The sequence below is a fragment of the Xenia sp. Carnegie-2017 genome, unplaced genomic scaffold (assembly GCF_021976095.1).
Source record: "Xenia sp. Carnegie-2017 unplaced genomic scaffold, XeniaSp_v1 HiC_scaffold_14, whole genome shotgun sequence".
In the NCBI taxonomy this organism is placed as follows: domain Eukaryota; kingdom Metazoa; phylum Cnidaria; class Anthozoa; order Malacalcyonacea; family Xeniidae; genus Xenia; species Xenia sp. Carnegie-2017.
In genome coordinates, this window is record NW_025813447.1 from 5,649,252 (window position 1) to 5,669,858 (window position 20,607).

The window sequence follows — 20,607 nt, forward strand, 5'->3', positions numbered from 1 at the left end:
ATAAACATATGATTGTCTACAGCAAAGCTATACAGTAAGTAAAAAGATTGCCCTGGGTTTTCTAGTAATTTTGGATATTAATAATTAAATTGAATAATAGTTATCTATGACAAAGCTTTATAAACATGTTGAACATCTTCTGTAACCTATACCGAGCTCCAATCACAGTAAGACGAGAATCCATTAGTTATTAGATATACTATTATTTTTTTCATGTTTAAATGTTTAACCTAAATCTTATGTTTGGCACTTAAAATATCTCAACGTTAACGTTTTGCTGTTCTTTTTGACTTCATGTATATATTGAATCAGTGGTGTTTTAGGAAATAATTTATGAACATAAGAGGTAATATTAGTAAGGCACAAGTAAGATATAACTTCGGTGAATCATTCGATTTGATTGTTTGATGTTCAGAGAACAATTCTACAGTTTGGAAACCTAGCGTTGAACTTGTTCACTACAGTAACCAAATCCAGTTTGCTCCCTCGACCGCAATGAACTCCTAACATCATTAGCTGTCCAGGCGCTTGACAGTGATTTGTCAATGGCAAGAATCGCAATACACGTAAAACTAAAAAAATCTGATGCTCATTGCTGCTTTAAAACTTAAACAGCAGAGTTTCTCAGTTTTTACAAAAAAATTCCTTTCAAAATTTGAAAGTCGAGTTTCGAAAAAACCACCGACAAAAAATTAATAGTGAGCAATCGCCGTGGCGATTGCTATGCAAATATATCTCATGTAGCATTTGCATATCCGTTCTCTAATGAACATTCAAAAATAAGTATTTCAAAGTAACTTTATTATGTTTTTAAATTTGATGTGAGAAGCTAGTGTGTATGAAGATTATTGTCGACAATAGTGACATTACTTTGAGCGAACGGCAATATTTGACATTGGAAATTACATTTTTTCTTTATTCATTCCCTGACGGGGGGTGAGTAGGATTCCCCGGCAGGAGGTCGGTATCCCCTTGCCTCCTCGGGGGCCACCCTGCTTTTGGTAACATAATTCTCATTACAGGGAGCATCGTTAAATATTTGTAAATGTAGCCGATCTAGGTTGTAGAGTCCCGAAAAGGACTCTTGGTTCATCTCACAAAAATGGTCGCAAACAATTCAATTTTTAATGGTGAGCTCTGAATGCACCATTTCTTTTGGAACTTTTAATGCCAAATTTTACCGTGAGCTTTTATTTGCAATATTCTTATAGTTAACTTTTAATTCCTTAATTTTTAATACCATGTTTTTAAATAATCATTAAATAATGATTTTATGAATATAATGATTAGAAAACCATGCTTGAAAAATGGGCATTGCTGTTCTTTTAAAAAAATCATTCCATTAGTGTATTATAATAAATGGTTTGAACTCGGGAGTATCGTTACATGTTTGCAAAAGTAGATCGTCCAGGTTGGTATAGTCCTGAGAAGGACTATTTTTGTTGTTGTCGACTGACGTTTCGACAACCCTGGTGGTAGTCATCTTCAGAGTGAAGTGGACTCTGAAGATGACTACCGCTAAGGTTGTCGAAACGTCAGTCAACAACAACAAAAACAGTCGTTCTCAGAACTATACCAACCTGGACGATGTACATTAGTATAATATACTGATCAAATGTAAGTTTGAAACGTGCAATAATGTGTTTGTGATATTATCGTATTGTTCTTGGCTAAACAGGTTCCTGTAATTGGGATAATGGGATCAGGTGGTGGCTACAGAGCTGCGTGTGGATTATCAGGAGTATTCTGTGCTTTACAAGAATCTGGTATTCTAGACTGGTCTACATTTGTAACTGGCTTGTCGGGATCATCTTGGTTAGTGAACATAAAAAGTTCTAAGAATCAAATTAAACTTTCTATTTATTTGGAATATCCATATGGTTTAGTACAATTTATAAGAATCTTTAAAAGCTTCCTGGACATCACATTGTAAAAAAATGTATCAGGATTGTCTATTAAAACTGCCAAATTTCATGTTAACCTTAAAGCGATGTTTCATCCATTTTAAACTGCTGATGTTACTGATAGTTCTTGATTTTTGCAGGATTTTTGTGAGTGGCAAAATTCATACGATAAAAGACTTATACTTAAAACATTAATGTGGATATGTTTGCATAATTCCTACGGTTTATTTTACCGTCTCAAATTTTAGTGCAGAAAAAAATTATAACGAAGTACTGGTGAGGTACTTTTGAAACAATTTTCATCAATGCTCATGTTTGCAAGAATTTTGTTTTGAAATCATGGCAATTTGCATGCAATAATTTAATTCCATGTATGCAAGGTTACTTCACTTTTTTATGGACAATTGTTCACTTTTGAGTAAAAAAAAACTTATATGCATGGAATTAAATGCAAATGATGTTTTTTTCGCGTTCCTTAGTCGAATCTTCTCGCAGTTTGTTGGTAGCTGTAAAATAAACACAACAAGCCATAACATATAAGAAATTAATTGATGTTAATGTTGGGTTATCGTTAATTCGAACATTCATTTAGAAAAGAGAGAAGAAATTTAAATGTCAATAACTTTGGATTAAAATTCCTTGGAACATGTATATATGAAAGAAAAACGGTGGCCCTTTCAGTCCGACCTGCCTTATTTCGCCATTTTTCCGGCAACGTACACGTGTGCATATGACCTCATTAAAAATGCAAACAATGTCAAACCGTGTTTGATAACAAAAACGATACAAAAGCTTAAGATGCATTCATTTTATTTTTGTGTTTTAGATTGTTTTTTAAAGTTATAGTGCAAATATACCAAGTTGGTCGACAACTTAGTTACACTTAAGCTCAATCGCACCTACTTATATTTATTGATCAATTTTTGTCGACATCATGCATTCAGATAAACTATAATTTCAGAAAATTGATTTAATAACCCTAAAATTATAGGTATATATCAACTTTGTACCACAAGAATGCTTGGCCGACCGCTATCAGTTGTGAGGACATGGCACAAGAATTGAGAGAAAGATTCAATACTAGTCCATTGAGTCATCTTCAAATGAATTTCTTTTCTCGTATGATAGCTAAGAGAAGGCAAGGACAACTCACCAGGCTGGTTGATCTCTTTGGATATTTCATTGGTGACAGTTTACTTGATGTAAGATCAGTAGATTGATCATTGACAGAATATATGATCCTGCTATAAATATTGCCAATTCACCCGTTGTGTGATTTGGAAAACTTTAAAACCTTATCTTTTCATATCCAGCGATGTAAAATGTGTCTTTTACTTTCAAAACTGTCTATCTTTTCACAATTTAATCAGACTTCTTTGCATATAAATCGTCAAATATAATCCTTGAAATAATAGACCACAGTGTTTCACATCAAAAAAATTTGTGTAACATTAAATTATCTATATTGATGTTAAACAACCTGTTTTATATATCCTCGCTGATCAGTCCTCAAGGAGAATGAAAACATGATTTAAAAGTTGCAGCAGTAATTTTGTGCAAAAGGATCGTAAATAAACTGTACAAGAAGTACACCCATTATATCATAAATTTAAGTGTTTATAGCTAATAGTGGCTACAAAAAAGTCCAATTTATTTTGCTCCATATCTCTAATGTTATTTAACTTTCAACACTCTAGAGACCATGAAAATATATAAAGGTATTCTCTTTTATCCTTTTTAGAACATAGATGCAAAACTTAGTGAGCAAAGTGAGAGATTAGGAAGTGGGAAAGCACCATTACCCATCACCACAGCTATTCGTGTGCGATTGGATCATCCCGCGAATGAGTTTAATGGTATCTGTTTTCACTTTATGCACAACAATTTATTCATTTCGACACATATTGATCATAAATTTTCAATGAAATCTTGCAGACGTTCATGCATGTAATTCTGTCAATATATGATAAACTGGTTTAAGTCGATTTTATGTAGGCACTGTTCTGCCACTATTGTGTCATAAGCAAGTAACAATCACTAGTTGTGAGTGCAATGTTAGACACACCACTAATGAGTTCGTAAATTTGCGAAAAGATTTATAACAAAAAGTCTTTATATTTTTCAATTTTTATTGTGATTTTAATAAATCATGCATATTTTGCTATGTTAGGTTAACGATTTGGGATTTATATAATGTGTATAAAAAATTGAATGAAACTTTAAATAGGTAGCTTCAGCTATAATAGCATGGTTTGAAGTAGAATTTGGAATAAACGTGTACGATTGGGTTTTTCAAAGAATGTCAAAGTGCATTAGTCCGAATAACAAGTGCAATTTGAAGTCTTTGAAAAACTCACAAATACGCGTTTTTTTTAATTTGCACGAGAAACTATGCTATCACTTATTCATATGCATGGAAAAATTTCGTCTGTTCTGCAGTTTTTAAAATTCGACTTCAACGTAAGTGCATTTTATCCTGTGATTTATTAATATCGACCAGCTTGTTTTTTTGGAACACCATTTCTTCCAACGAGGCCAAAACAAAGTAGACTCGGTTGCCAAAAAAATTACACATGCCATTTACGTGCCTTTGTTTACAATCATCTAAGTTCCCCGCCCTTGAAATGTTTTATTTTAATTGGCTCTTGTAATTGCTTTTTTTCCTATCCAACCAGTCAGTAGAACCTGAGTAATGAACTGAGTAATGCCAGTAATAAGTAGCTTACATTGCATAAAAAATGCCACTGAAGAAAGCACATTATACTGCAATCAGTTTTTTACAAATGCTGTATTAAGTGTGACCTCATAAGTGACCCTATATATGAATCCATCTCCTAGTTAGCATGATCTTTTTTGAATGCATACGATTATTGTGTATGTTCAAACAAAGTTATTGCAACGATCAATTTCATGCATTTCCTGTTATTTTTTCTTAAGAACGTATTGATATAAACAATAGCTTTTACGTTTCTCTCAGCTTCCGGAGCAGTTTTTAGCTATATTGTTATCAAGGAAACTGCAAACATAGATCAAAGCTATTATTTCATTAACTAATCATGTTTATACAATGAAGGTTTTTTTATGTCATTAAAATCATATGCTTCATCAGAAAAATTTTTCAAAATTATGACCAGTTTTTGGAAGACTATAAGTTGACACCAAAACCAAGAAGCCTTCGAGGCATTACCACTTAACAAGACAACTTTTTCAAAACTGAAAGCGTATGAGTTTTAAATCTTGCTCTTAAAAATATTGCATGTTAATTAACTTCTTTTTAAACTAAATACGACTGCGTCACCGAATCAAATGTGCAAAATATAGCTTAAGTGTAGAAGCTGATCGTCTGACAGAAACGGCAAATTTATACTCTTTTTTTAGAGTGGGTTGAGTTCACACCATTCGAGTATGGTTTTGCAAAGTATGGAGTTTTTGGAAAAACTCAAGAGTTTGGAGGGAAATTCTACAAAGGACAGCTTGTAAAAAAGTTTTTGGAACCACCACTGTCATATTTACAAGGTAAATAGATTTTTTTGCCTGAGAAGGAAGGTCTTTCATTGAACAAGGAATATATACTTATTCACGTTCAGGTTGAGTACTATAAATTGTGCCTAAGACCTAATACGCAATTTTATCATTGTTTGAAAATAAAGATTATAAAAACGAATTTTCTCATTGAAACCCTTACTAGGAATTTGGGGTAGTGCATTCAGTATTGCTTTGACTGAACTTTTTAAAAATGGAAAAAAATCTGACAAAGAATTGGAAAGTGAAACAAGTACGTATTATACTTTTTAATTATTGTTCTTTCATTGACTATGTTTGAATTTTTGAACGTTTTTTTAAGGCAAGGTTGCCATCGATGAGGCAAAGGAATGCAAGGCTGAATCTGACGACAGCGACGATGACGACAACGATGACGTAGACGGACCCGGCTCAACTGAGGATGAAACAAGTAAGTCTTGTTCATAGAAAGGGTTTGTAAAGAGCGCACTCTCTGGAAAACTATTTTTTAAATGCTTCACTGCCCAATAAATTGCTTTCCTCAACAGCTATCAGCAATTCAATAAAACCTTCTTTTTATAACTTAAGAATCTATAACTAGTTAAAGAGTACCATGCAGCCAGTGTTGAGATCATTTTTAAACAAAAAATTTAGTAAACTACAAATTATTACATATACAAACAATTGCTTTTCGTTTTTATGTATATTTTCAAGATAATGAATGGTGGCTAACAGAAGCGTTTGACCTTCACAATTTTCTGGCGACTCATCGTGGTAAATCTGCAGAAGTTTTTAACATGTTACGAGGATTGAAATTCAGGAAAGACCACGGTAAATCAATCTTAATAAAAAGTTTTGCTCCACTACCAAAACCAAGTTTTGTTCAAGTACCTCAACTTATGCCCCAGTATGAAAAAATTTGCAAATTAAGAGATTTATATAGTCCACTGTTACTTTCTAGATGCTTCCTTTGATGAAGCAACCGGAAACCATAAGACTATGTGCCTTATTGATGCTGGTATTGCTTTTAACTCTCCTTATCCAACTCTGCTACGACAAGAGCGAAAAGTCGAAATAATTTTGTCGTTTGATTTTTCTCAGCGAGATAGTGACAAAGAGCCGCCGTTTAGTGTAAGTTGATAAGCGAGTATATCGTATTGTTCCTGTATGTATTATAAAACTTTAATTCTATAAATTTTTTGAAGCACTATCACTAATGTGCATTTATTATAAATGACGAGTTATTTGAGAAAGGACATGTTTCCACATCTCATGTTAATGAATAATTACATACGTAATACAAACTTTAAAAAAGTAACATGACACAATAACATTATGATAAATTATAAATATGGATCAATTATAACAATTATGAGGAAATGAGGAGGGTGTTACAAACTAAATATTGTGTTAAATCTAAAATCTTGAACATTGAGGTCATGGTTAGTTTTGTAAAAGTGGAGTGCTTCTTTGATTTTAAGGGAGAATGGGGTGTCTGGGAATGTCAATGATTTTGAAGTAAGAGGGTGAATAGTTGGTTTTAGATGAATGAGATTTAAGAAGATGTCGGTAGATATGAGAGTTTTTGTATGTTGTGGTATGTTCCCTAGTGCATAGATGACGCGACATTGGCCAGTATACCTCAAACTGAACACAGAAACTCCTGATACGACGACCAAGACAAACACAAACGAAAATTCCAAAATAAAAACTCAATACTTTAACCTACCATACATCTGACATTACTCACGACATACACAGCATAGATCTAGATTGTAACACGCTCCCTGCCAATTAATCTCATTTCCTCATTATTGTTATAATTTATCCATATTTATATATGTATCATATTGTAACTGTGTCATATTACTTTTGTGGGCTCTGTATTTATGTAATTATTCACTAATACTGAAGATGGAATCGTGAAATGTCGAAACATGTCTATTCACAAAATCTCGTCGTTTATATTAAAAACCTTAATTCTTAGACTCCGACCGAAAATCATTACACAGCAACTGGTTTTATCTACTTTTAAGGAAATTTGTTTCAGGGTTCTTATTTTTTTTCAACAGCACATTTTCAATTATGATTTTACTTTGGTAAAATGGGATAATAGTACAAGAAACCTCTACAACTATGATTTGATTATAACAAAAACTGAAGGTTTTTTGAGTTATTAAAGGACATTGGCAACGAAAATTTTTATGGCATATTTTTGAACCTTTGTGATGTCTAACAACTAAAATAGCAAGATTTGTTTTCAAAAATATTTTGTTGCTGAGATATTTGCAGCAAAAGTTTTATAAATTTCGTCATGTTGGATAAAATTTTGATAAAATTATCTCGAGCGGTAATGACGTCATTGGCTGGTAAGCAGTCAAAACAACAATACAATATACTTTGTGATTGACGGCGTTACAACACATTTAAAGCATATTTTACGGGGTTTTTTTTTCTGTAATGGATGACATGCACGAAAATCAACCGGGGTAGGTTCTGCCCTATCAATATGAACCTTAAATGAAGGCCGAAACAAGTGAAGAAAGCGGTTTCGAATAGGAGAGTGAGCGGGGCGACTTGTCCTCGTCGGAGGATGAAATAGATGCTGAAGTTGAGAGAGCAAATGCTTGGCGCCTTCAAACTCTAAATGTGGACATTGTACTTTGTCGAAAAAGGCAATCGAGTGTTTTTGTTGCCTTGAAAAAGCGCTTGAATACGATGAGTATGAGGCTTTGCTAGGCAAACAGAAACTCAAGGAGAGTATTGCTTGACAACACACCAAGAATTTAGGGACAATATGCTGTCAGAAAGAGTGTTAAAGATAGACGTGTGTCGGTATCTTGAAGAAAACTGTCCCCTGTCTGATGAGTAGCTGACAAGGATGCATTTATAACTATCGACGTAAGACCTATATGTCGGCTACACATGTATGAATGCAGATGTGCGTCGTTTTCTTACCAGCGTCAAACTTGTTTGATCGATTAAACTCTTTAGTCTATACAAAAAAGTTCATCTCCACGGTTCACGAGAAAGAAGTTAGCTTTTTTGTTATCATTGCTATTTTGCTTCTTTTCATGCAATGGGCAATGGCTTTTTTCGCCACAATTGTAGGATTTTTACTTGTTTTTTTAAAAAAGTAAATATTAAATCTCTAGTATTTACGGATTTTCTGTAATTGAGTTTCATGTTAAATTTCAAAAAGACTCAAGTCTGCATAGGTTTGGTAAATGAAAACAAACAATATTGTATAGAAATTACTTTAAGTAACCTTTTTGTGATGTTCTGAAGTGCAACTGCATCAAATACTTGTAAAGTTGTAGCACATTTTGATTTTGTTGTATTGATATATGAATTGGGCGAAATGCAAATAATCATCAAAACACTTATGCTTCCAATGGTGTTTATAATTCATTTGTAGTTTAAATACTTCTACCTTTCTTTTTCACTTTGTTTTGTTTTTCCTATATTTGCAATAAAAGTGCACTATAATTTGAATGATTAACACAGTTTTCACCTCAATAATAAATTTCATAAGCAGTTGCTAGTGCATTTTGTTCTCTGAGTATCCACATCTGGTGTTTTCTTCATACAAGAATGATGAAGTGCAAGTAGATATGTCATAGCAAGGCAATAAAACCAAATGAATTACATACCTATAGTGTACTCTTATGCTAGAAGCTTAAAAGCTTTTTAGAAATTAGAAATTCTTCGATTATATTACCTCTATATCATCAATCTCATGATAAGAAATAAGAAGCAAAAAATTTGTAGAAAAGCTTTGAAAAGTGAAAAACGTTTCTTTAAAAAAGCAGCAATAATGCATATGATAAATCTCCATTCTGTACTCCAATATGTAAATAAGCTCAAATTTTTCTTAAAGAAATATAAGAAATATATAAGAAATATACAGTACAGTAACTTTAAAGGTTTCATCACTGAATCTTTAATGCTTCAGTATAGTGCATTAGATATTAGTAACATTCAAACAACACTCAACTAAAATATTTTGATAAAGATATGACATGATTTAAACATTAAGTTACATAAAACCCAATGGCTTATACAGTTTGAAGCTTCACATCTGCATCGACTCATCATCAATCTCAGTACAAATGTTTACATAGACACAAACTTTATGGCCTTCCATTTTACATGTTTGTGAATTGACATTTCATTAAGCATCATAACACACACAACCTTCTTAACATCTTTCTTTGGATCATGAACTTTAACTTCAAAGCATTCAAGGCATCATTAGTGAATCCATTGTCTCCATCCATAGTATTTGACCATGATCAAATTAAATAACTCTGGATAGGGCAGACAATAAATCAATTATCTTTACAGCATTATCATTTTTTAAGACCCTGCCTGGTCAATAACATCTTCCAGTCATCTTTACTCCTTGATCTTCCCTGCATGTTGTCAGCAAATAAAACATAACAAGTTCTGCTCCAAATCATGGGTACCGTTGGGGCTGATCATTTCTTTTTGATACTTACTCACAGAGCAAAATGTGTGCAGCGTCTTTTTTGCTTTAGGGAAACTATTTTGCAAATAAATGGGTAAATTTACGATTTCATACATTAACAAATGACAGAAAAGTATGCAGAATTTTATAAACAAAAACAGGAAAACATGAGTATATTTGGCGTTCAAGTCCGTCTTAAAAAATACGATCTTTAATATGTATTTTATGGCTTTTCAAGTGCATGTAAAATTGATTTTCAATCGTTGACGGACTAACAAAACAAACAACTACCTCACCTGTGAGAAGCGATATGTTCCTTTTTGTGGAAACTACGACATCCAGCAATTGAACGATTGAAGTGTTGGCATTATAAAAGAAATGCCAAAAAAGAATCGTCACAGAATATGGAACTACGATATCCATATTCTGTGATATCGTGTTTGTTTTTGAAGAATTCTTTATAATTTACTATAGACACCAGGGGGGAGGTCGAGAATATTATTTTTCTGCAAAGCGATCATTTTAGCGAAAATACGTCCTTTGGCCGCCATTTTTTTTGGCGTCCTCGCCACAGTAAAGTTAGCCGCTCCAGTTATTATAGAACTCAATGGTTGATACCAGCCAATGACATCAGTAATGTATTCCGGCATAATTTAGCATAAGGCTTTTTTTCCAAAATGGCGGATAAGGATTCAACTTTACGTCAAATTTTCTCAACAGCAAAGAGACACGAAAGCACGAAATTAAGTATTCCATAGCTATCTATGATAAACGTATGAAAAAAAAAATTTCATTGCCATTGTCCTTTAACTAAAAATGCTTCTAAAGTTTTGCCACTTGTAGTTTTTGTTTCATCTTCTGAAGAAGTATTTAATTGCTTCCATCCAGTGACGTAACAATGTCTAAAATATATGGAGAAGTTAATATCGATTGTAAAATAAAAACAATAAAACGTGTGCGCTAATTGGTCTGTGGCAGTATTTGCATTAGACTGTTCAAACTGATCTGAGTTTAACAATTTTAAGTCTAGCAATCAATCAAAGAGAATATGCAAGTGAATCATGGATATTCTTTAGAGGAAAAAATAAACGCTTGATTTAAATTTATCTGTATAAGAGTCTGCAAACATAGGGAATGTCTTTATTTCTTAATTTATGCATGTTTTTCTTTACTATGTTCCTCTTCTTCTACACAATAGATCAAGTTATAATCAGCTTTATTAAGTACTGCACGTGATAAATACTTGTAATTTAAAAATTGATCGAGACTTACCTTTGAGTCGAAGTTTCAGTGTAATTCTTTCTTGTCATCAGTCAGGAACGAAGGGGTAACATGAGAAGTACGCCCGCGCTGTCTGATAGGCATATTTCAAAGACCTCACTGGTGCTTACATGGAACGAAGGAGAGCGGGAAGGGTAATTCCTCCCTGAGTGGCATGTACTCCTTAGTTCCTGACTGATGAGAAGAAAGAATTACAATCAAACTTCGACTTAAAGGTAAGTCTCGTTTAATTTTTTAATTCTTTCCTGCCATCAGTCTACGTCACTACGAATTAACACGAGATTTCAGAGCTGTGGGCACCAGTTGATAAAGCAAATATTAGCCTTGCCGCACGGTTTTGTCGTAACCCTAGTCGTAACGGTAATGATTCACATATTTTCATGAAAACCTTGGTAAAGAACAAGGACAGAGTCTTATTATTTATTTGCATATTCATTTAACAATGTGTGGCCGAAGTCTGCATCGATTGGTTTGTTATAATGTCTGGCAAACGTCGTAGCATTAGACCACCACACTCTCCACCCCAACTCCCCGCACTTAGTACAACGTTTAGTGGTATACCTGGTGATAAACCTGAAGAGGTAGATGCAGCACGACTGCTATGAGCTGAAAATGTTCTAGTGTCGATTCCTGCATTACCTAGAGTAGTCATGACCCAATGACTAATCGTGGCATTGGTGACGGCACTATGTGTTTTGTGATAGCTTACAAGCAACTAATGATGATGGCGTAGATTTTTGGTTTTTTTAATCTACTCTCTAATGTGTGCAACTGGGCATACTTTTTTATCTTTTGGGTATGATAAAATTTCTATATGTTCCATGTGTTTACCTGGTCTGGTTGTTTTCAGCTTGTTACGAATGTGGAAAACTATTATATCAGGCATGTCTTTCAACTAATAAATGTCTAATTTTGCTGGGGTTTGGCAACTTTGTGCTTTTATTTAGACGAGTAAAGTAGTTAGTTTTTTAGTCAGATCCTTGAGACTCAAGACGTGAGGGTAATTGTTAGATTGAAAATATCTGAGCACCACGTCCACATCCCAAACTTGTGTGTAAAGTGGTAATGACGGCTTCAACCCAAAGATACCTTTAAGAAAACGTATTACCGAAGGGTGCTCTCGAAAAGTGCGGTCATTATTTATCACTAAGACAGTTTTTATTCCACTATAATCTAGGTTTTGGCAGTGTACTACGTTAGAAAAGCAAAACCCTCCCGCAATTCAGCATTTTCACTAGAAATGTGCTGTTAATCACAGAACGTTTTCCACCCGAAAAGATACGAGCTTTATGTTTATCTGTGCTGTTTATCCAAGATTACATTAATCGTATCCTGATGTAATCTAATCCTTGTTGATTTTTACCGGGTACTAGGCAAACCAGAAGTCTCAGCGATTTGTGCAATAGATGAAATACATGTGGTGTCTCAGGTAGACTGAGAAGGGACCGTTCCGGTTTCAAGTGGACTCAAATGCATATCTTCCTTGCTTTCGAGTGACGGCCAGTTCGGAAGTATTCATACTCCCGTTGCTGCCTGCTCCTAAATCTTTTATAAAAAAGGTCCTGTTACACAAAAGGAGGGATAGTATAAAACTTTATATTGGATATATCATTTGAGAATACGTCAACTGCCTTGGCCCCTGGTCAGGTCGGTAAGATACATAAGTCGGGAACTGTGTGTTCAGTTGTGAAGCAACATGTCCATGTCGGGGGAAAAATGTAGCTTTAATAATGTCTCATTAAAGTGTTTCCGCTTAAGAGCCCACTCAGTATTACTTTGTCTATTTCTGGATTGAAAATCAACGTCAGCATTTCATCCCTGGCACGTGAGCTGCGCTAATCTGCTGCCTTATCTTACGCTTCATAAACCATTCCCAAATTTTTGTACCTAAATTACTGCATTGCGGAGAATGACTCAACAGTTAGGCATATAATCATGACAATCAAGTTTAAAACAAATCCTAACAGCGTAATAATAATTTCATTTTGGTTAAGAACGGATTCTTCAGGGTGAAAAATAAAGCGTCAAACTTTTTCAAAGTAGCAATTACACAAACTACGCACTTGTTATATGTTTCTCTGAAGGAACACGTCGTCAATGTAACTAGCAATCGTGTGTCCAAGCTGACGTAGCTCTGCTAATGGTGGCTCGGCTAATGGTGGCCATTTGGCAAACAATTAAATTGTATAAACCCCCTTCCATGTAAATCAAAGGAATTTTCCATCTGCAGCGTCAACTGCAACAGAATAATAAGCATCTTTAATGTCTAGAGATGCCATGTAACAGTTTTGTTCTGTCAAGTAAGTATTATATCGAAACATTTGAAGTGGTGGTAAGTTAAATTGAGAATAAGTCTGTGACGGCCGTCCTTCTTTCGTCTAGTGAACACAGTCAAAATGAACTCGCCTTCGCTATGGCAAACAGTTTCAATAATTCTGTGTGAAAGCATTAGCGCTATTTCTTTATCTATAATATTTATATCTGTATGAGATAACCTTTGTTTAAGGCAACATACTTGACAAGGTGTCTCAAAAAAATCTATTTTGGCGCCCTTAACTATTTGTAATATTTCCACATCTGAAATAATGTTTGACCAGTTTTCTAACTCGATATGATAAGTACTGTTGAAGAAATTGTATTTGTGTGGAAAACACACTCACTGATAACTGGATTTCTTCCAGCGATGTTATCATTTCGACTGTTTTCTCCTGATAGGCCCTTTTCTTTGGCCTCGCCCAAAAAACTGTCGACTTCCTCTCTCAATGTTGTCACCGTTACCCATGTAATTTCGCTCGTAAGGAGATTCTTTGTTTGGTACGAAGGTCGATAAACTTTAGCAAACTACCCCTATTTTTGGTATTGCCTAATGAGCGACTGAGGTTACAAGGTCCTTTTGCATCATGCAGGGGAGTGTAAAAAATTGTCAGCTTGCTTACTTAAGCTGTGAAATTCGTTCAGCAAATCATGAAAAATTGGTTCTCTTCGTAAGTTTGAAAGTCCCCTACAGCATGCCCAACAAAGGCAACTGCATCTATAGCGTTGGAAATAAAGGGTTTTACGCTATTTCCGTCCATATTTTGACCACCTACCAAAAGGTCACAGGTGGTTTGCAATGAAAACGATGGTTTTTGAAGAACTCTTTGAATTTTGCTCAATCTTATGTCACTCCGTTTTCTTGTGTGCAGCCTTTGATCCCAGATTTATTGGTTTACTTTTGGCACTGACATTCTTTCGTTGTTTTCAGGCTTGTGGTACTCAGCCAATATAGTTTTAAGTTTATTGCTGGATAGCACCAGGCCCCATGTTTTGTTTGAAATGTTATGAATTCTTGGCCCTGCTGAGACAGCCTCAGATAAATTGAGTTCAATCTCTTTTAGTAGGGCTGTATTATTAAACTAATTTTTATTACTGGTCTTACCTGATATTACTGGTCTTACCTGATGACGGGGTTGCGGTTGACTCACCTACCTTTTGCGCATTTTGGCGCAACCGTTTTCCAAGAAAGCTTGGTGGTCTGCGTTGGATGCTCTTAAGCCCACTGAATCAACATAATCGTCCAGACTGGTTTTCAGAATGCTCATCATGTTTATGCCAACTAGTTGAAGGTGTATTGTTCGACTTAACCATTTTTTGCTATATGTATGCTTAAGCGTTTCAACAGACTGTACAGTTTGATCATTTTTCTTCATGCTCCGAATTGTTGAAAATAAGATCTGTTACAGGCTAATAGGTACAAATTGTTAGTCTATAATACAAATTTATTGATAATCACTAGAACGACTTTACTTACCATTCAAAACATTTATAATCGACTAGAATGGTCAATATAATTACCTGTTTTACTTAAAGGTCTTTGATGATACGGATGCGAAACCCAAAAGCGCATGCGTGCTTCTCATGTTAATCAGTAGTGACGTAAATTGATGACAGGAAAGAATTATGAGAATAATAGAAAAAGAGAAAACATAAGTAGCGACTCGCATATTTGTGGAAGTTTCTCTGAGAACACTCAACGATTAGTTGCACGTATAAGATAAAAACGATTCACGATCATCGATGTTTAGAAAAAGTTATTATATATTGCATTACATTAATCAGTTATGAAAGGTAATATCGTTTATTTTTTTCATAAATTGGGGAGTGCTACCCCCTCCTCCTTGTGAAGCATTTTTTAAATCGTTCACCTCAAATGACCTTATGCTTTGGTAATTTTATACGCTTGATCATTGCAAAACGTACCAGAAATGCAAGCTCTCAGATTACTATAAAATGAAGTCCTTGTGTTTCCAAAATGGACATTTTATTTCGTTTGATATTTGCCATGCTAGTTTTTGACAGAACCCCACCACCACCACCACCACCCACCGCCACCACCTAAGCCACCACCTAAACCCCCACCTCCTTATTAAAATTTTGGCAGTGCCTTCGTGGCAGATACACAATTGTGTACGTAATATTTGAAAAGCAAAGCCTAAAATCATAGAATTGTATGTATTAGTCAAAGACCTGTATAATAGCCTATTCACATGATCCGATTTCGTAAGCTCACTTTATATGTGTTCATGCGATCCGTCTTTTAAGATCCCACAAATCGGATCGTGTGAACGGGTCTTAATGATTTGTATGTCACTTGCATATGTGCAGAAATATTCTTGGTAGAGACTGAATTTTCATATTTTCAAAAAATTCACATGAGACAAAAAAGAACAGTTAACTCACTCTAATCACGCATTATTTGAAAGTGATATTGTTTTGTTCATTTGCTTATTAAAATTTTGGCAGTGCCTTCGTGGCAGATACACAATTGTGTACGTAATATTTGAAAAGCAAAGCCTAAAATCATAGAATTGTATGTATTAGTCAAAGACCTGTATAATAGCCTATTCACATGATCCGATTTGTCGGATAAGATTGTTTCGGTTCCGACATTTTTGATTGCTTGTTTAGACGTTCCGATGATTTTATTGACATTTATATTCGTTTGGATATTTATAGTCGTGTGAGCAGCCATTTGTTATCCAGTAAATTTATCGATATATATTTTTGTATTTTTTGTTGTTGTTTCCAAGTCTTTTTCAAATCTATGTAATTTAATTACTCGGCTTCCCCTGATCTTGTCAGATGAACATAGAACAAGTTTTATTCCTATCCAATTTTTTAGAGTGACGTTTCCGAATATCGTAAGCTCACTTTATATGTGTTCATGCGATCCGTCTTTTAAGATCCCACAAATCGGATCGTGTGAACGGGTCTTAATATGTCATAATATCATATGTCACTTGCATATGTGCAGAATATCATATGTCACTTAATATCATATCACTTAATATCACTTAATATCATATGTCACTTGCATATGTGCAGAAATATTCTTGGTAGAGACTGAATTTTCATATTTTCAAAAAATTCACATGAGACAAAAAAGAACAGTTAACTTACTCTAATCACGCATTATTTGAAAGTGATATTGTTTTGTTCATTGACATACGGTGGACTATATTTTACCATCCAAAACACATCTTAGCCATATTTTGCCGTCTTACAAGCATTTGTTGATTCTTTTGCATTTTTCGTGACTGTTGATGACAAATAAAAATTAAAACTTTGTCCCAATTTCGTCATTTTATGACGCAGTGCAGTGCCTTTTATCTTGCATATTTTGTACACGGCATTCTATCATAATTGTTGACATTCCAAAAAGTCGTCGCTTCTCTGCTCGAATCAATCACACTTCTTGGCACTTCTCATATATTTTGATTGTAGTAACGATGATAAATACGTTGTAATTAAGTCCAAATTGAAAAGTGGAAAAAGATTGTGAGGAAAAAAGCACTCATATCTCATTTAGGAGCCAGCTCAAATTACAAAACTTAAGAATCATGCCACAAATGATGTTGATCTACTTTATAACATTTTTATGAAAAGTTTGCTTCTGGCCAATGTAAATCATTGCAAATTTTTTAGCAATGTTCAATGTTTATTACACACAATGTTCAATGTTTATTAAAAATAAAATGGATATAAAACTAAAAATTTAAGTTTCAGAAAAAGAATATTTTACACCGGCAAACTTTTGTAAGGAATTAATTTTTCTGGAAAGTGAACAAAACTTTTGTGAAATACATATTCCCTCGTCATGTTTCTCACGTGAGTAAACAGATTTAGACTTGAGGATGCGAAGTCTAAGACGACGTGAATATTACGTAATCTATCATGAGCTTCCGGTTGTTTTACTTCGGCCGCCTTTGTGACGTCGTCTTATTATTTTTTATGACGTGAAACTTGCTATTTTTACGTCCTCTCGAAGACGTTCGTTATTATTTTTTCTCTTTCAAATGTAAGTCTATGGAAATTCATGACTTGCATGTTTTGATAGTTTAATATTGAAGCAATTCAGCTAAAACTTGTGTGTTTTTGCATTCTAATTTACCCATTGAACTATAATAGATGGAAGGCAACCTAAAATAGAAACGCCAAATCCTTTTTTTAAGCCAAATTTGACCTCCAAACACTCTGCACGTTACGTGAGATTTGTTAAAGAAACCTGTCTATACCAATAGTTTTTAGCGAGGTCTTTTTCTGTTTCGTTCAACAATAAACTCATAAAGTATTGAGGTATGAAAGGTTATGGAGCTTGATCTTTAATCAGTCAATTAGGATGCTTTCTATTAAATACGCATTTTGACATGGAAAATGTCAACGGTGGAAATAGTGAAAAACAATGACATCACTCATTTTATACACATCTCAAACAATGCATCAAGTACTAGTTTATTTCGAAAGAATTCAACTTGATATCTCCATTAACTTACATGAGTTTCTCCTTGGAATATTTGGGATTTGTAAGTAAACCTATTTCAAGAAACCATTAGTTATTGTAAAAAATGATTTTCGAAATAATCATGTACGTATGTTTTTAATTGTATGAAATGCAAAAAAGTATTAGATACATATAAAATAAAATGCTTTTGAAGGATTTCGTTTGCTTGTGCATCAATTTATCTAATAGATGATGGGTATAATTTCATTTATGTTTTAAAACCAAATCTCATGTAAGGTTTTACTAAAATTGCTTTTTCTCTTCTCTAACTTTCTACGTCGAAGAAGTAATAATGGTTTCCGTGAAAAATATTTTCCAAAACTGATATTTGGTTAAAATTTTATTTGCTTTTTTATGTTATACGTACGAATTTCGTAAGTATCTTGCACATAATAGTTGCTACTTTGGAACAAAAACGTTTCAGTTTTTAACTTTTTGTCATGTAAAACAAACAATTACAGCAAAATGCCTTCTAGCTATGGTTAGCTATGAGTTCCTTTACAAAAATTTAAGTGCCGAAAATAGTGTGTGCGTGATGTTAAGTTTCGTTTGCCAAATTAAAACAAAAAAGATTTGTTTTTGGAGTTTCGTAATTCGTACAAGTTATTTTCTCGTCCGCTACTATTAGCCGTGTGTTTACCAATGAAATGAATACAACTGCAACGCTACCTTCAGATTGTTTTGATGAAGCCAAATTTTGTGCGACTTTATTTCCAGACACGCAGGTGCATTTCTATTTTGTAAAGATTTTTGTTTTCTCTTATTCTGCATAATATCTAACATCGCAAGTAAAGGTATTTCTGTTATGAAAATAACTTAAAGAATATTTTTTACATGTATATATTGAGAATATTTTTGTTTTGTTTGAAGGCTCTTTTAAAAGCTGAGAAGTGGGCAAAGGAAAACGATTGTCCGTTCCCTCCAATTGAAAATAACCCAGTGCTGAACAATCCTGTAATTGAAGAATGCTATGTGTTTGAAGACCCATGCAATCCAAACTGTCCGATCATATTTCATTTTCCAATCATAAACAAGAGTTTCAAAGTATTTGAAAAACCAGGTAGAATACTTAGTACAATTATTTGTTGTCTTTGCAAATTGTCTTTGGTACGATATTAGAAACGAGTCAGGCTTTTGTCTTATTACTTTTAGCACTTATAATTTCTAACTTAGCTCAGAAAAATCCCGAAATTGACTTTTATGGCTTCTTCATAGCAAGACACCCAAGTAAAGCTATTTTAACAATTTATTATTTATAACACTTTTGTCGGTAATGAATCAAGTAAAGTTGAATAAATTGTCGCCCGTTGTTAAGTTTGGTTAATAACCAGTTGATAACAATATTTTTACAAACCAGCTATTTTCTTACTAAAGAATACGCATGCAACATGCATGTTTTTCTTATTTTAATATTGTTTCTTTTTGGTGTTCCATGGCCAAATTATGTAAACATATTCACTGTTTCATATAGCATATCGAAGAACAATAGAGAGTAAGAAAAAAGAAATAATGTTAAATACTGCCTAAATTAGGTATTGGCATTGTAAATCACAACTAGGTAGTTGAAAAAAGAACTGTTGAGAACCGAAATTACGATGTAAATCAAATAACAACATACATTTCGGCAGTCTTTTTATTAGATGCCATAAGTGATTTAATGAAACTAAAAACCTAATTTTTTTTAAAGCAAAGATCATACGAACTTAATTATACATTGTTCATTAATAAGTAGCTGAAAGACGCAAATTATATTTTTATAATTTAAATAAACTCAAGTTATATTTCACTCACTGACATTTACTTTTATATCATTGTTTTGTCATTTCAAGGAGTACGTCGTGTGACAGAAAAGAGTAAGAAATTTGGAAACTTTTCCATCTTTGACGATCCCAATCAACCGTATTCATCTTTCAATTTCACATACAGTCACGAACAGTTCGACCGTCTTCATCAGCTGATGAAATACAACACATTGGCAAATATCAAAATGATCAAGGAGAAGATTTTAGCTCGAATACGGCAACCTCGCTAAGAAAAAAGCAAAATTTTCTTAAATAATTACTGATATATACTTGTTTTTTGATAAATTTGATGTACTGATCGCGACAAAAAATTTTCGTACTGTATTTTTGCTATCCAACGGAATGCAAAAAGCCAAAATATTTTATTGCCTCTCACCACATGTCAAACTTTCAGAACTTGTGATTTTGGCATTTATCCGCAATTACCTTTAAATAAATATACAAACAAGCTTCTTTGTAATTAATGTCTTTGAAACAAATGTACTTCAATGTACACAGTTTTAAATCAGCACGAATTGTTCATGTAATGATAGATAAAAATCTGAGCTAATCAAATAGAAGTTGAGGCGCTGAATACGAATCTGAAAACAGAATTTCATTTAACTTCTTCAAACCGATTTTATAGCTCTCCAAAGTTTCGTTTTTTGGCACTTCCTTTGCCAATTTTTCTCATGGGCCTTGTGACGGCATAAATTGTACACATATTTATTATGGCCTATAATTTTGATAGCGAAAAAGCGTTCCTGGAAGTAAACATTGTTTTGCTGGTGGTCTTAATTTAGTTCGTTGCACCAACGACTCTCATACAGAAGGAATATCTATGCATAA

The 20,607-nt window shown here is 33.7% G+C and overlaps 1 protein-coding gene across 1 annotated transcript in view; it reads left to right on the plus strand.

The window, feature by feature from the left end:
- LOC124433961 (cytosolic phospholipase A2-like) overlaps nt 1–20,353 on the plus strand; it is a 66,737-nt gene extending 46,384 nt beyond the window's left edge. The window contains exons 9-18 of the mRNA XM_046983834.1: nt 1,679–1,815; nt 2,896–3,106; nt 3,646–3,760; nt 5,283–5,420; nt 5,593–5,679; nt 5,749–5,856; nt 6,120–6,236; nt 6,367–6,536; nt 18,848–19,037; nt 19,807–20,353. Of these exons, the coding sequence (XP_046839790.1) occupies nt 1,679–1,815; nt 2,896–3,106; nt 3,646–3,760; nt 5,283–5,420; nt 5,593–5,679; nt 5,749–5,856; nt 6,120–6,236; nt 6,367–6,536; nt 18,848–19,037; nt 19,807–20,009 (1,476 nt within the window). The 3' untranslated portion in view covers nt 20,010–20,353. The remainder of the gene's footprint in view (nt 1–1,678; nt 1,816–2,895; nt 3,107–3,645; nt 3,761–5,282; nt 5,421–5,592; nt 5,680–5,748; nt 5,857–6,119; nt 6,237–6,366; nt 6,537–18,847; nt 19,038–19,806) is intronic.
- The last annotated feature ends 254 nt before the right edge of the window (nt 20,354–20,607 follow it).